General features: G+C 41.9%; 1 protein-coding gene across 1 annotated transcript in view; it reads left to right on the top strand.

Moving 5' to 3' along the window:
- The window catches only part of UBXN2B (UBX domain protein 2B), a 331,727-nt gene that overhangs the window by 198,521 nt on the left and 117,128 nt on the right, over window positions 1–16,078 (top strand). The window contains exon 7 of the mRNA XM_078687273.1: window positions 478–615. Within this exon, the coding sequence (XP_078543399.1) occupies window positions 478–615 (138 nt within the window). The remainder of the gene's footprint in view (window positions 1–477; window positions 616–16,078) is intronic.

Raw genomic sequence — 16,078 nt, 5'->3', positions numbered from 1 at the left:
AGCGCCCCTGGCCAATCCTGGCGCCAGGGGCACAGGTACCCTCTCGCCCGCAGCACGCCCATTAGGGCTCCTGATGGGCATGCGCAAAGCCGCCAAAACACAAGTGCGCATGCGTGGGCACGGGTAAAAATTCACCCTCCGTCCCCAGGCATGCGTACTTGTGTTGCCGTCCGTACAATCATGTCAATGAATCAACATGACGCCCGCCCGGCGGTCTGACGTCATGTTGATTCATTGACATGATTGTCATGAGGGAGCTGCGGGCGGCGTCGGGCAGGGAGGGCTACGCCCCCACGCCCCAATGGACGAACCGCGCCTGAGAGCAAAATAGAGAATATTTTCTCTTTGGCATACATTTTCACAGGCAGCTGCATTTTTTCTTCTGTGTGTGTTATTTTCTTAGAATATCTCACCTTAACTGTTTGATGGCATTGTAGTGCATCGCTAACAAATGTATGACATTTTTTTCCATAAAAGGGAAATTCCACATGAACTCCGGAGGCTGGTCCATCGAGGTCCTGTTCACTTGGATATGGAAGACCATCAGGACCAGGAATATGTACGACCTAGATTAAGATTTAAAGCATTCAGTGGAGATGGACAAAAATTAGGAAGGTAACACTACAAATATATTAGTTATTGCTTTTTTGTTTATGTTCTATTTGGTGTCTATATCAACTGTATAGATTTATTACCGTTCATCATTCTTTAAAACTTTATTGGACGAAATAATATATTCTCCAGTATTGAACCTTTCATAGATTCACATGCTTGTATCTTCCCCGTCATCATGGTGGGAGTCTAACGGTAAAAGAAAACCATAGCAGTAAAAGAAAAAACTGCATAGAAAATCCATAGGGAAGTATATAGTTTGGTAGCTTAATCAACAAAATTATGTGGTCGAAACACCAACCAATCAGCTGCCAGCCCTGAGATCACAATCCCCAGCAGAGCCACCATACCTCAAATTTCCAACTGCCGTCGTGTGAGAAGGAGTCTCCCTGAGCTCTGCTCAGTTCTTGGTTTGAGGTACTGGATTGAGGTACTGTTTTTTCTCTCTTACTTCACCATGTCTGAAGGCTCTTAAAAGAGGCTTTTCAGATCTTGCAAATCTTGTGAAAAGGCCAGATTATACTCTGAGGACCCCCACAAAGAATGCTTATACTGCCTTCACCCTAAGCACGTCCCTAAGGAGTGCAAGTACTGTAGCACTTTCTCGGAAAAACCTTGGAAGACAGAGAAGCATGCTTGTTATTATGGCTTCAGAAGAAGAAGACTGCCTCAGACTCTGACTCTGATGAGGATCTAAAGGATACTCCTCTTCTAAACATAGGAGGGAGTTGTCTGAGGAGAACGTTGAGGTGAAGAAACAGAAAACAGAGAAAGCAAAGACCAAAGACTCATCGTCTTTGTCTCAAACACCTCTCAAAAAGTGTTTAGAGGCAAAAGCTCCGTCATCGCTCCCGTCGACGAAGATAAAGGTTTCTTCAGTCTCGATGCTGACGAAGACGTCGATGACCTCAGCGTCGACTACGTCATCGACGACGACCATCTCGACGATGACTGGAGGAAGGAAGAAGCAGTCCACCAAATGGAGGCAGGTAATGGATCAGAGAGGCCTGAACAAATATATCAAGAAGACCTCGTTTCGTGGAGATTACATGGCATCGTTAGATCTCTTAGATGTCTATTTTCACATTCCAATTCACATCAAACACAGGCAGTATCTACGATTCACAGTGGAGGGGCGCCACTACCAATTCAAGGTGTTACCCTTCGGCCTCAGATCCGCGCCAAGGGGATTCACAAAATGCATGGTGCTGGACACAGCGCATTTGAGACTGCAAGGCCACCAGATATATATGGATGACTGGCTTATAAAAGGTGCATCGTTCAAGGAGGCACGGCAAGCCCTATATTGCTGCATGGTTTTATTCCAGAAATTAGGACTGCGAATCAACATGGAGAAGTCTTCCCTGGTTCTAGCACAGTCGCTCCAGTTCCTAGGAGCCAAATTACAGTGTAGTGTGTTTATCTAGGTACCTGAATTGATATTCCTATTCTTTGCCCTTGTGTGGTTATAAATCAATAATATCCCTACAACGGCATAGAAACCCTTTTCATAATTCAGTCATAGCGCATGCTGTCACATTAAGCAAGCCTATTCCTCCAGCCCCCTAGAAAGCACACCGAGTTCTTAAACAAATGCAAGCCTCCAGCAACCTGGGAAATCCCCGCTGCTTTGTTTTGATTTTGTCCGAGAACTCCTGTAAAGCACTGTAAGAACGACCAGTTCTTAGTGACATCTTTATTGACGTCTTATGTCCAGCCTTACGTCAAACCCGGCACCTTTCAGGTATAAATATACCAACGTTGCCTTAAGCAAACACACGGTGGTGATGAATCTGGAGCAGCTACTACTTGCCCGAGAGCCCAGCTGATGCGAGAGCCCACGGACGCTGCCCCTCCCTTTTGACGCGCTGAGAAAGACGCTGTCTTTTCTCCTGCCGAGAAATCCAGCCTCCGGCGTTTCCAGCTTACCCTTGCGGGTGACTGGGATACCGAGTCCTGAGAGAGAGATACCAGACCTCCTGCCTTCTAATACCCACGTACTGAACTGACTAAACCCTTACAGAGAATTCTTGAGTCAGATTCTTGGCAAAACAAACTTAACTTAAAACTGCTACTTACTTACTCCTTCCCACGTATTAGGCTTAGGTCAGGTACACCGGGGTAGGCGTAGTTAGAAGCACCAGTTGAGTACGATTAGTCAATGTATATATGTATGTATCTATTTTATCCATTTTAAAGTATCATATGGCTAAGAAACCATATCAATGCTTTTACAGTATTATTTCATAATCCTGCTTTTACTGTATGCACTTTACTTAACTATAAGTATTGCAATTGTAGCAATTCATTTCTCTTGTATGAGGAAAGAGACTGCTCAATAAATAACACCTTTTATTGAAAACGCCTGTCTCTCTTTTTCTCTGCAATCTGGTGAAACTAAGTACGCACCTTTGACCGAGTGAAATAGCTGTCTTTTGTTTTCACACGACTCTAGAGATATACTCTTAATCAGGGAGAGCAAAGTTGTCATATTTTATGGTTGTCAGAAACTAAATCCCTTCTTGTCTATCCAGGGAGGTTAAACTCCTCCTCGCTTATTCGAGAAAGTTTCTAGTGAAAAACTAAAGTCTAATATAGTCAGTAGAGACCTAGTTAACCTCAGTCCTACGTCTACACTACTGAAGATATTATTCCAATGCCCAGAGCCTATTGGGACTATAGGAACTACACTACATGGCGCCCAACGTTTGGTAAGGCGATAAATCTAACGCAAGACGTTAGAGTAACTCAGTCGTGCTTTTTCACACAGACCCTTTCTCCCGTAAATACTCCAAAGACGTCTGGAGTGGGTCAAAGGTAAAAATCCGCCGGAACTTAGTAGGAAGAGATTTCTATGTATAGTTTTTTGGTTTATTCAACGTTGAAGGATACAGTGGTCCAAAATATTGTGCACCTAATCTTTGTTTCCTTGAAACTTGATCTGCAACAAAAACCTTCCTGTCAGTAAAATATCAGACGGTGAAGAAGAGAGGGAGGCACCTAGAATAGCAACTCGTCTCCTAGAGGATGACAATAGTCTCCTGCAGACTGACCCGGATGCAATACTCATCCCGGTCAACATAAGAAAAACTATAACTATTAAACTTATAGAAAATGGACTAACATCGAGAGGTGGTACAGTCATATTCGTAATTGAGGCACATGAATATCGGCAGACAGAGGTATTATATTCATGGATAAACTTTCCAACAGCAAACGCTGTCACACACGAGTTCCACTAATAAAAAATAGAGGAACCACCGGATGATTACACTCCTTTCGAGGTGGAAATCCCATTAAAATACCAAGAGCACCTGCTCTGGTTTAAAGGCGCCCTAAAACATATTAATCACATCACCAGGCCCGGTCCACTAGGTAGACCAGGAGCAACATGGCCGGTTCTAGCCAGCTACACACCACATCCAGACATTGAAAAAATGTCAAGTGAAGAACTCTTAGTTAAAATAAAAGAATTAACACCGGCATATAGAGAGTTGGTTCAATTGGCAACGGAAGATATAACTTTCCTCCAGAAATTGAAAGAAACAGATATAGCAGAATAGCCATTTGAACTTGCCAGAATCATAGAAAAATCCTATGAAGAACTAGGAGGAGATAGTTTGGGTGGGAAACCAGTAAAACCCCAACTAACTGAAAATCCTGAAAAAATATTCATTAAAAATAATCTAAACACTCCAAAAAAGAGCTGGGATGGAAATAAACAATCCACACCCAAAGAAAAAGATTCCAGTCCAGAGGAATGTCTCCTCGGCGGAGAGAAAGATCTCCGGACCAAGGACACAAGTCTCCCCAGAGGGAGCCCTCTGAGATAAGATACAACCTCAGAAATAGGGATAATTTGAAGAAACCTGATAGATATCAAGATATTGATACACGTCCCTCTCGATCTTTTCAGACTTCCTCGTAGAAATCGGAAAGAAGAGGAGGGTCAGAACACAGGGAAGAGCACGTCAAGTCCAAAGACAAAGAACCTGCTCATCAAAGTAAAAAATGACAATTTCCAAAAAAGAAGGTAGCCAGTATTAAAATAATCAAACATGCCGAGGATCCTGAGGACACAACTGAAAAACGGAGAGTGGGCTCAGACAATGCTAGACAGCGCAGCAGAAGTGAGCATAGCTCGCAAGATCCTGATGAATCATCTGTAGACAGTGGACACGAATGAATATATTCAGGTGGAAACTGCAGATACCAGAGTTAGCAAACGTCATAAAATATACGAAATAACATTACGTATAGAGGGAGATAAGACTAGGAAAATAAGGGGTCTATTTTGGGATAACCTCTCCAAAGGCTATGACATCCTTTTAGCTGAAAAAGACTGGCCACCGGCGTTTGTCAGAGAGTGCCCTCATGGCGAAGAAATGATTATGCCTGCCTTCTCAAATCACATTCCAATTCATAAAAAATATACACTTGCAAGAAAGTGGGCAGTAGCCCAAGCTCCTGCATTATATAAAAACCATGTTGGATGGGATGAGGACTCTCCTCCTCACAAAATCCAGTTAAAATGTCAACCAACTGCACAGAGGCAGTACCCAATTAAGCAAGAAGCTAAAAAACAGGTCAGGGAGATCTTAGATCAATACCAAGGGGTGATTGAAACTTGCACCTCACAAATGAACAATCCTTTGTTTCCTGTCTCCAAGCCAGATGATTCATATCGTCTAGTTTTGGCCTACAGACATCTAAACTCATGTTGCAAAACTTTTGCAGTACAAAACTCACATAGTGCAGCACTAATGAATAACAGCGTGCGCAAAAAATACAAAACAACATTAGACATCTCTAATGGATTCTTTTGTCAAAACATAGCACCTGAAAGCAGGTATTTGACCACTTTCTCAATAATGGGCTCGCAGAAAAATTCTGTCGACTCCCACAGGGGTTCAAGAACAGCCCAGGATTATTCTCAGCAAGAGTAACAGAGTTACTACAAATGTATGATGATGAGGCATTATCTTATGTCGATGACATCTATCTAACAGATGATGACTTGGATACTCACTTGAAAAGAGTGAACACCATAATACTTGGGTTCGCAGCAGAGGGTTACAGATTCAACTTTAAAAAGTCACGAATTGCCCATCTAACTGTCCTGTTTTTAGGATATGAATTATCAAGTGAAGGCAAAAGCCTGGCAGACAATTTTTTAGAGAAATGTGCTGTAATCCAAGCACCAAGAACGCTGAAAAACTTACAATCAATTCTAGGTTTCCTGAATTTCAGAAGAACTTACTTTCTAAATTATGCAGAGAGGGTTAAACCTCTCTATGAACTAATAAAACCAGATTTTAAAACAATCAATTGGACTCAAAAACACACAGAAATTTTGAGATCATTGCAAACAGTCATGTTAGCTAAAACAAAATTGCAAACACGCGATAACACACGCAACCTTGCGATCCGGGTCATCCCAGGAAGATGCGGATTCACATACCTAACCTCTAATGAGGGAGAAACGGTACCAATAGCATACAAATCACATTTGTACACAGAAGCTGAAAAAACATTCAGTATTAAGGAAAACATTGTACATGCGGTTCAAACAGCTGTAGCAAAAGATAGAGAGCAAGCCGAAGGCAGACGGATTACTGTTATAACAGCAGAATCAGCCTTTGAGTCATTAACAAGCCCATGTAATTTAACTACCGTGGCATTTAAATCCAAAATGGATACAATGGGAATATTCTCTTGCTACAGACAAAGTGAAATACTATTTTGACCCAAACATGAAAAGATTAAAAAATCTAGAATATGAAAGAGAATATCCTCTGCCAATCGACATTCTGCCCATACAACAGTACGCCTGTGTAATATATACAGATGGATATGCACAACCCTCAGTTTGGGGAAAACAAGCCTATAACGCCACATGCGAGATTGTTAAATACGTGTGGCGCGGAGGTAAATTGAGACCTCTGGTAACAAAATCACACTCTGTAGAAAATAATTCAGATAAACAAACTGAAGTAATAGCATTAAAAATGGCGCTAGATAATGCCGGTCGCGAATTCCCGACACTAATAGTGTGCGATTCATATTACTGTGTCAAATCATACAATAACGACTTGCAGAAATGGGTTCAAAACGGTTACAAAGATGACACAGGTGCCACAATAAAGTGAAAATCGCTTTGGGAACAAGTAGTTCTTTTACAGAAAGAACTACCAAAGACTCACGTGATACATTCATTGAGTCATGAACGTGATGGCGTTCACGATTCAGGGAATTCATTGGCTGAGACAGCCACAGCGGAAGCAACTAAGCCGGCTTTCGTAGCTACAAAAAAGCGTTCAGAAAAATACGTAGACGGGGAAACGATGCTGGCGGTAAAAACGTCATCAAAAGGCGACTGTGCAGCGCTACCCGTCAACTATCCACTCAATTATACATACATAATCGATGCAAACTCCGTTCCTTTTGCTCAAATCCCTGGAGTGGGGGATAGAGTAATTCCAAACACGAACACGAGAAACTTATTAATAGCAGACGCACATATGGGTGAAGGTCTAAGACACCTTAAGATTAAGGAATCTCTGAAAGAATTGCAATCAATATACTGGTGGCCAGGAATGAGCCTGCAAAACTACAAATTTGCATTTTACTGTCCAAACTGCAACAGAGATCGCAGTGGCGAACTGCCCGGAGTATTACCATTGCCCTTCTTTTAGATATCATAAGAATATCAATACAAAAACCCCAGAAAAAATGCGTCCCATTAATATTATTAAAGAGACTAGTTTCACTTAAAATGTAGACCCCAGCTCTCGGGTGACGTCTGAACTGTTATAAAAGATTTGCGAGTCTATAGCGGCATAGACGCAATTGGCATGCTACATTCTGACCAGGATCCTGCTTTTAGCTCTCGAGCTTATAAGGAGGCCATGACCAGCATGGGCATTGCATTGCGGTATTCTTGTCCCTTCCATCCTGAGGGAAACGGGATTGTGGAAAGAAAAAAACGAGACATAAAGCAATCTATAACGGCAAAGGTATTAGGTTCGGGGGTTGGGTGGGTCAAACATTTAATAAGTGTCCAACGTAGTCTTAACAATCTGCCAAGAAATTCTCTAAAAGGTTTCAGTCCGTACGAACTATTGTTCGGGACTAGAATGCATATCCAGGATCTCGATAGTCAGACTTCAGTGGTAGAAAGAAAATGCTTTGATATCAAAGATCGTTTGGCTATTTTACAGGACTTAAATGAAACAAGAAAAGACCTGAGCAACATAAAGTTGAAACAACAGCCAACAGCCACTGAAGAGAAACCACCTGTCCCAGCAAGGCCTGTCTGGATTCCAAAGATTGGGGATCTGGTCAGAGAGAAAATCGCGGTGAAGAAGGAATTTGGGCCTTCTTACAGAAAAGCAGTACCTGTCTTAGCTGTCAACGGAACAAGATCAGTTGTACTACCGCCCCTTGCTGGTAAAAAGGAGAACCGAGTTGTATCCATCGACCTGGTTAAACCACAATCATGTGGCCAATAATAAGTAGTAGGCCAAGTGGACTCCCAAGAAATAGCAGAACACCAAAGTTTGCTACAAATGAAGAGGTTCAAACTGAGAGACTAATCACATTTGATAAACCTACAGTGAATCAACAAGGACTATGCAACAAAGCCATGGAACTTATGCCTCTTAAAACCCAAATTGCAACAATTCGTCAAGAAACACCTGTCTACAACGATGTAGCCACAGACTATGCTAATGAAACAAAGAAAAATCCAGAAGCAATTCCAACAATTGACAGAACTGCATCAGGCTACTTCATCCATTTCGATGACTTTTCTGAGGATCCGAGCGAACCTGAGGAACAGCCAACAACAACAAAAACTTTTAAAGACAAAACTAAAGAACTCTTTCATCAACTAAAAGAAACCTATCTGATTTCCCCATGGATTGAATTTTGGGTGGTGCTAGGTGTACTTTTCCTCCTGCTTTGGCTCATCATGGTGCTATGCTTGGGACACTTCATTGAGGGAAAATATGTTACCATGGACACAGCAAGCCAGAATATCAACCTGGTCCTAAAGCCACACAAGTCTTCACACATCGAGAAAAGAGAACTTTCTTCAGTAAACTTCACAGCCAATCCGATACCCGGTGGGGTAGCATGGGACAAAACAGATTACGAAATATATGGCCCGGTCGAGCTCTTGAAGTATCCTCATCAATTTAAGGGTTCATTAAGTGACTTTGTAAAACCAAGCACATTCTCTGATGATTGGGACTTTGAAAATATTAATGATATGATGTCAGACTTAGTTATGTCAGCAAAATTTACAGAACATGATTATTTACAGGGTTCATCAAATTATGAACAGATGTACTGCTACAACCATTATGCTAACCATTGTTTGCATAAATCTGCTCAACCTAGAAATGTTTTAAATTATAATCAATGGGAACATTGTGCAACTCCACCAAAAGGTAGTTCAAAAACATTTTATGAGAAATTCCCATACTTCTCTGGGTTTAACACAAGTGAAGCAGAAAAGTTTTATTTCAAACTGTTAAATAAGACAGGAATGAAAACCATGCTGACAAATAAAAAATTTATCTATTCAGAAACATTTTTTGAAAAAATTAATACATTTGGTTTTGATTTTTGGAAAAATAACATTGAAACAAAAACCATCTGGGGTACCAAAGATTGGCAAGTCCAAGGTATAGAATCATTATTCAGAGCCTGCATGATCCCAGAACAAATTATATTTTTGAATGACACAATTCAACAAACAACCTGTCTTGGCCTAGCCAAAATTAAAGACTTAAACAAACCGTCTATTCCAAAGCCAACACCTGACAGTAATAGCACTACAGATGTTGAGATAGACATATCCCATATTTTAAACCAAAACAGAACACATCCTGATTGGAAAAAATGGTTGATCTGGCCCACAGACACAAATAACTGTCAAGATAGATTCCTGAACAAAATACAGGGGTTCAAATTGACCAGGCCAGACCCTAGATACTCCCAAAGACAACATCCAGGGATAGTAACAACATACAGTGTAGGAAAACTCTGCCTTGAATGGCTACAGACATCCACACTGGCAGAAATTAAGCAACACTTAACTTTACTTAAGGAAGGTGCTGACTTGCGTGATTTCATTATGGGACCACGCAAACAGCGTCAAAAACGTTTCATAGCGGCCTCTATATATGCAGCTTATAACGAAGCTTGGAAAGAAACTCAAATTGAAACAGCAGAGAAAATACGGGAAATTGACCGTATTAATTTGGAAAAATCACTTTCTGTTGTGGACAATGGGTTATCGACTCCGTCTTCCAGAATATATTCACTGGACAGTATTATATCATCTGCAATCGATATAATAGAGCAGGACTTACTAATGTTACAACATGGTCAGTCCCAATTGCGTTCTATTGTACAGCTTGGCTGGACGTTACAAAATCTGCGTTCAGGCTACGTGCCTTGGCGTTTAATCAACACAACGTCATTGTTCTCTATCTTTAACCTTACTGATATACAAATCAGCTTGGCACAAAAAGGAGCAGAATATACAATTCTGAGCATTGAAAAACTTGAGAGATTACCATTGACCATTGACCTGTCATCGAATGGATAATACACGGAATCATAACTATTCCGATAACAACTTTCCAATTTCGATACTGCCAAAAGTATATACAGGCAGGCCAGTATGAAAGGTTGGGTAAAGGATACATTAAAACATCATGGAAATTACCTTACACACACACATGTTATAGTAAAAAAGGACAGAATGTATTTCTTAGTGGTGATAATTGTGAAAAATCACTAAGTGGTATACTTCTGTGTCAGGGTATAAATCTACATGGGGCCTGTGAGGGGACTTCAAATAACCTTTCATGTCACCAGCTTGGCACACCTGCAACTCGAATAGAGCCATTCTTTAGACGGCTTTCGAATGGGAGCTACATTCTAATAGTGGACCACAGATGTTGTGGCCTGGTGCCTGGAAAAGATTATCTAGTTAGCGTTTCTTCCATGGTCACTTGCTGTATGCAAGTATTGTATCCGAACGACACTCCAGACAGGGAGGGAAAAATTTGGCCCAGTTTGAAAATCTCTTCTATTCGAATTGATACTTTAAGCAGAATGAAGTCTGTTCTTCTACAGACGCCTGTGCCCTTGACGTCATCAAAAGAAACGTATGATCTCCAGGTTGCAAGGACGACAACGGAGATACATGCACTATTATCAACAAATTGCCCCTTACATTTCGCAAAAATGCTAAACCAAATCTTAAACATTTCAGATACGAATGGTATCGCGAGTGTATTTAAGACAATTTTTTCGGGACTGTTGACACCTTTCAAAGCAGTCCTGGGCATCTTTCCTAATTTTGTCCATTCGATCTTTGGCAGCCTTCCACTCCTGTTGGGACTCGTAGCAGGCATTTTATTTTTGATACTCCTGCTTCGTTATGGCAAGCCATGTCACAGACGAGACTCCAGCATCAATGGAAGAAACGATCCTAGCTATACTCTATCGGGACCGCATAACTAAAGTCCTTGGAAGAGATCTGAATATGACCTGGTTTCTTTCATTCAGACCCATCTGGCAGAATTGTATCTTACCTGTGCTAAGATGTATGCTATGCGGAGAAGAATGCGTGTTGGACGTCTGTCTTACACTACAATCCGAAGTACCATTGGATACAGATACTTTGCTAAGTCCTGTAACGGCTCATGCATCGTGTTGTCCCCAGCGGTTACCCATCCTGATGACGGCATTCGTTGAGACTTCACCACTGCGATTAAAGGGTAGTGAAGCGCAAGATAAGAGCAGCATCAACCAGGTACGACCTTCTGTGAGCACTGCTGATCCTGTCATCGATGATAGCAATCATTCTCACGACTGCACAGTTGCGGCATTTTCCAACTTGGTCGAACTTTCATCTGAAGCGGTAGAATGCTTTTTTGAAAGTCTGTCTGAAATGATGTTCTCCCCTGAACAAAATGAATAACTTTTAAGCAAACAAGTACTCAGCGTTCCCTGAACTCTGAATTTGGCCTTCAGCTTTGAAAAACAAAGGCTTCTGAAAATATTTGGAACTGTTTTGGCTTCTTCCCCTAAAAAACGAAAAAAAAATTCCCCGATTCCAAAATATTTACCTTTTTTTGGCACCCATCCTCTGCTTAAAGTAGAACTATTCTTAGAGAACAGAGCTTCTATTTTTAGGAACTCTAGAGACAATATATTACCTCAGCCTCTAGCATATTTACAAATAACTGTATTTATATGTAATGAAATGGTCTCACACTTTTCTTTTCTGTATTAAGAGCAATTTCATGTGTAATTTTCGCAAAATCATTCCGCTGATATATATGCAACCTATTTTATGAATGATTACTCTGCTTGAAATACTGTACCTATATTCATTTTTCGTGTATTTCGCATATGCCATTTCAGATGCAAAAAAATGTATTTTGGGGTGGATCGGTATACACATGCACCGTTAGATATGTTTACTATTGCTTAGTTTAGTAATTATGGACATGAATTCGTGGAGTGGGTGTAGTGTGTTTATCTAGGTACCTGAATCGATATTCCTATTCTTTGCCCTTGTTTGAGTTTGAGTTTAAAATTATTTATAAAGCGCACATACACCAGCGGTTTCTTGGCGCTACAACTAACAAAGGTCCAGGGCAAGAGGACAGGGGTAAACTGCAGGAGGATTAATTGAAGGACTTCATGAACAGATGAGCCTTAAGATGTTTCCGAAATTGAGAGTACACAGTGAGGGTTCGGAGTTCAAGGGGGAGAGAGTTCCAGAGGAGCGGGGCAAGGGTAGCAAATTTCGAACCTCCCCATTTCTTTCTGCGGTAACGTGGGACGGTAAGGAGGCACTGGGTAGATGAACGTAGTTCCCTGGTGGGAACGTAGGGAGTAATCTCGGAAGAAATGAATGCTGGTGCCGAGCCCAGTCGAGCCAAAAAGGTGACGGAGGCGAGCTTGAACTGGACCCGGGCACAAACAGGGAGCCAATGTAGGGATTTCAAAAGGGGGGTGGAATGGTGAAATTTCGGAAGTTTAAAGGCCAGGCGGGCTGCCTGGTTTTGGATCTGTTGCAAACGCCGTAGACTATATGCAGGAATACCTGCATATAGGGCGTTGCCATAATCCAGGCGAGACACCACCATGGCCAGTATGATAAGTTTGAGGGCAGTAAAGGAAAAAAAACGGGACACCCTGCGTATAGTGCGCAGTGATAAGAAGGAAGAAGAAACCACAGAGCTAACCTGGGAGTGAAGGGTGAGTTGAGAGTTGAGTTTTATACCTAGTGTTTTAACAGAGGTAGAGGGGACAGGTGAAGAGCCAAGAGAGGGGGGCCAGAATAAAGGAGACCAGGGGCTGGATGAACCACCTGTCAACACCAGCTCGGTCTTATCTGGGTTGAGTTTCAGGTGAGGTGGTTATAAATCAATAATATCCCTACAACGGCATAGAAACCCTTTTCATAATTCAGTCATAGCGCATGCTGTCACATTAAGCAAGCCTATTCCTCGAGCCCCCTAGAAAGCACACCGAGTTCTTAAATAAATCCAAGCCTCCAGCAACCTGGGAAATCCCCGCTGCTTTGTTTTGATTTTGTCCGAGAACTCATGTAAAGCACTGTAAGAATGACCAGTTCTTAGTGACATCTTTATTGACGTCTTATGTCCAGCCTTACGTCAAACCCGGCACCTTTCAGGTATAAATATACCAACGTTGCCTTAAGCAAACACACGGTGGTGATGAATCTGGAGCAGCTACTACTTGCCCGAGAGCCCAGCTGATGCGAGAGCCCACGGACGCTGCCCCTCCCTTTTGACGCGCTGAGAAAGACGCTGTCTTTTCTCCTGCCGAGAAATCCAGCCTCCGGCGTTTCCAGCTTACCCTTGAGGTTGATTGGGATACCGAGTCCTGAGAGAGAGATACCTGACCTCCTGCCTTCTAATACCCAGGTACTGAACTGACTAAACCCTTACAGAGAATTCTTGAGTCAGATTCTTGGCAAAACAAACTTAACTTAAAACTGCTACTTACTTACTCCTTCCCACGTATTAGGCTTAGGTCAGGTACACCGGGGTAGGCGTAGTTAGAAGCACCAGTTGAGTACGATTAGTCAATGTATATATGTATGTATCTATTTTATCCATTTTAAAGTATCATATGGCTAAGAAACCATATCAATGCTTTTACAGTATTATTTCATAATCCTGCTTTTACTGTATGCACTTTACTTAACTATAAGTATTGCAATTGTAGCAATTCATTTCTCTTGTATGAGGAAAGAGACTGCTCAATAAATAACACCTTTTATTGAAAACGCCCGTCTCTCTTTTTCTCTGCAATCTGGTGAAACTAAGTACGCACCTTTGACTGAGTGAAATAGCTGTCTTTTGTTTTCACACGACTCTAGAGATATACTCTTAATCAGGGAGAGCAAAGTTGTCATGTTTTATGGTTGTCAGAAACTAAATCCCTTCTTGTCTATCCAGGGAGGTTAAACTCCTCCTCGCTTATTCGAGAAAGTTTCTAGTGAACTCTGAGCTAGCTGGCAAAAAACTTAAGTCTAATATAGTCAGTAGAGACCTAGTTAACCTCAGTCCTACGTCTACACTACTGAAGATATTATTCCAATGCGCAGAGCCTATTGGGACTATAGGAACTACACTACAACAGACTCAGGAAGCAAAAGCGTACCCCTCGGAAGAGCGCACGCAAAAAATAATGGAACTGACAGCACGATTAAAAGCAAAAAGGTTCACTTCAGTAAGAATCTACAAATCATTGCTGGGAATGTTATCATCCTGCATTCCATTAATCTCCAAGTATCGACTTCGCATGTGGCCGCTGCAAGAACTACTTGACAAGCAATGGGTACAAGCCCAAGGATCCTTTGAGGATCGAATTACTATCAACCCTCAGATCAGAAAAGCTCTGTCATGGTGGGGCATCAGGGACAACTAATCAAAAGGTCTACTGTTCGAACCCCAATCTGCAAGCTATGTCATGAAGACAGACACCTCTTTAAACGGATGGGAAGCGCATCTTCAGGAAATTGAAATACAGGGTCATTGGACAATGCAAGAAGCTCTATTGCACATCAACATGCTCAAGGTAAGAGCGGTGTTCCTGGGCATGCAAGCTTTCCTTCCCAGAATTCAAAACTCGCCAGTTTTAGTCAAGATAGACAGTACAACAACAATGTTTTACATACTGAAGCAAGGAGGCACAATGTCAAAAAATCTCTCAGCGCAAGCCCAAGAGATTTGGAACTGGATGATACAACACAACATTTCCCTGCATGTCCAGCATGTCCCTGGAGTACGAAACACAAGAGCAGACCGCCTAAGCAGATCGGCCTCAATCTGTCATAAATGGGAACTAAATCAAACTCTGCTCTTAAGGATATTCCAGTTATGGGGTACACCAACTCTGGACCTATTTGCAAATCAGCACAACACGACATGCAAACATTTTGCAAGTCGATTCCCTCAGAAGGCATTGTGGGGAAATGTGCTACACATTTGTTCCCCCGTTTCCTCTCATTCCAAGGATACTACAGAAAATGAGAGCGGAACCGTGCCATCTGATCCTAATAGCCCCAGCTTGGCCGAGACAGTTCTGGTTCTCGGAACTCCTTTAGCTGTTTGTAAATCCCAGAGTACAGTTTCCATTGATACAAGACCTTATCTCCATGAGAGAAGGGAAGTTCTTCATCCGCAGCTAACCTCTCTGAACTTGTCAGCCTGGAACCTCATGAGCATGACTTTTATTCCTTAGACATAACTAAGGACTGCAAAGATGTATTCACAAACTCTCAAGCACTATCTACCAATAAAACTTACAGAGCTAAACAGAAAAGATTTTGCCATTGGTGTTCTGATCAACATCTGCATCCTTTTCACTCCTCGCCGGAGCAAATTCTACCGTACTTACTTCACCTGGCCAAAGCTGGGTTATCCTATGCTTCAATAAAAGTACATCTTGCAGCTATATCAAGATATCGCAGAACGCTGAATCATCAATCGATTTGGTCACAGAGAATCATAAAGAATTTCTAAAAGGACTGTTCAGAGTGTTCCCACCTATTGAGCAGCTGTCCATTCCGTGGCAGCTCAATGTAGTTTTGTCATGTCTCATGAAGCCTCCGTTCGAACCGGTTCACAAGGCTGAGTTACAGTTCGTCTCTTGGAAAGTGGCATTATTACTCCCCCTCACTTCCGCCAGAAGAGTCAGTGAGATCCAGGCGTTCTCTGTCTCGGAACCATTTCTTCAATTTAAATCGGACAGAGTCATTCTCAGGACAAATCCAAAATGTATCCCCAAAGTCCCTACGGGTTTTCCATCTCAATGAACCAATTGTATTACCTATATATTTCAAGAATCCATCTTCAGTAGCAGAAAAATCCCTGCACACTTTGGACATCAGAAGATGTCC

Source organism: Lissotriton helveticus, chromosome 4_1 (assembly GCF_964261635.1).
Source record: "Lissotriton helveticus chromosome 4_1, aLisHel1.1, whole genome shotgun sequence".
NCBI classification, from domain to species: Eukaryota; Metazoa; Chordata; class Amphibia; order Caudata; family Salamandridae; genus Lissotriton; species Lissotriton helveticus.
The sequence above is the reverse complement of the archived record's forward strand: the minus strand, read 5'-3'. Positions and strand labels throughout refer to the sequence as shown.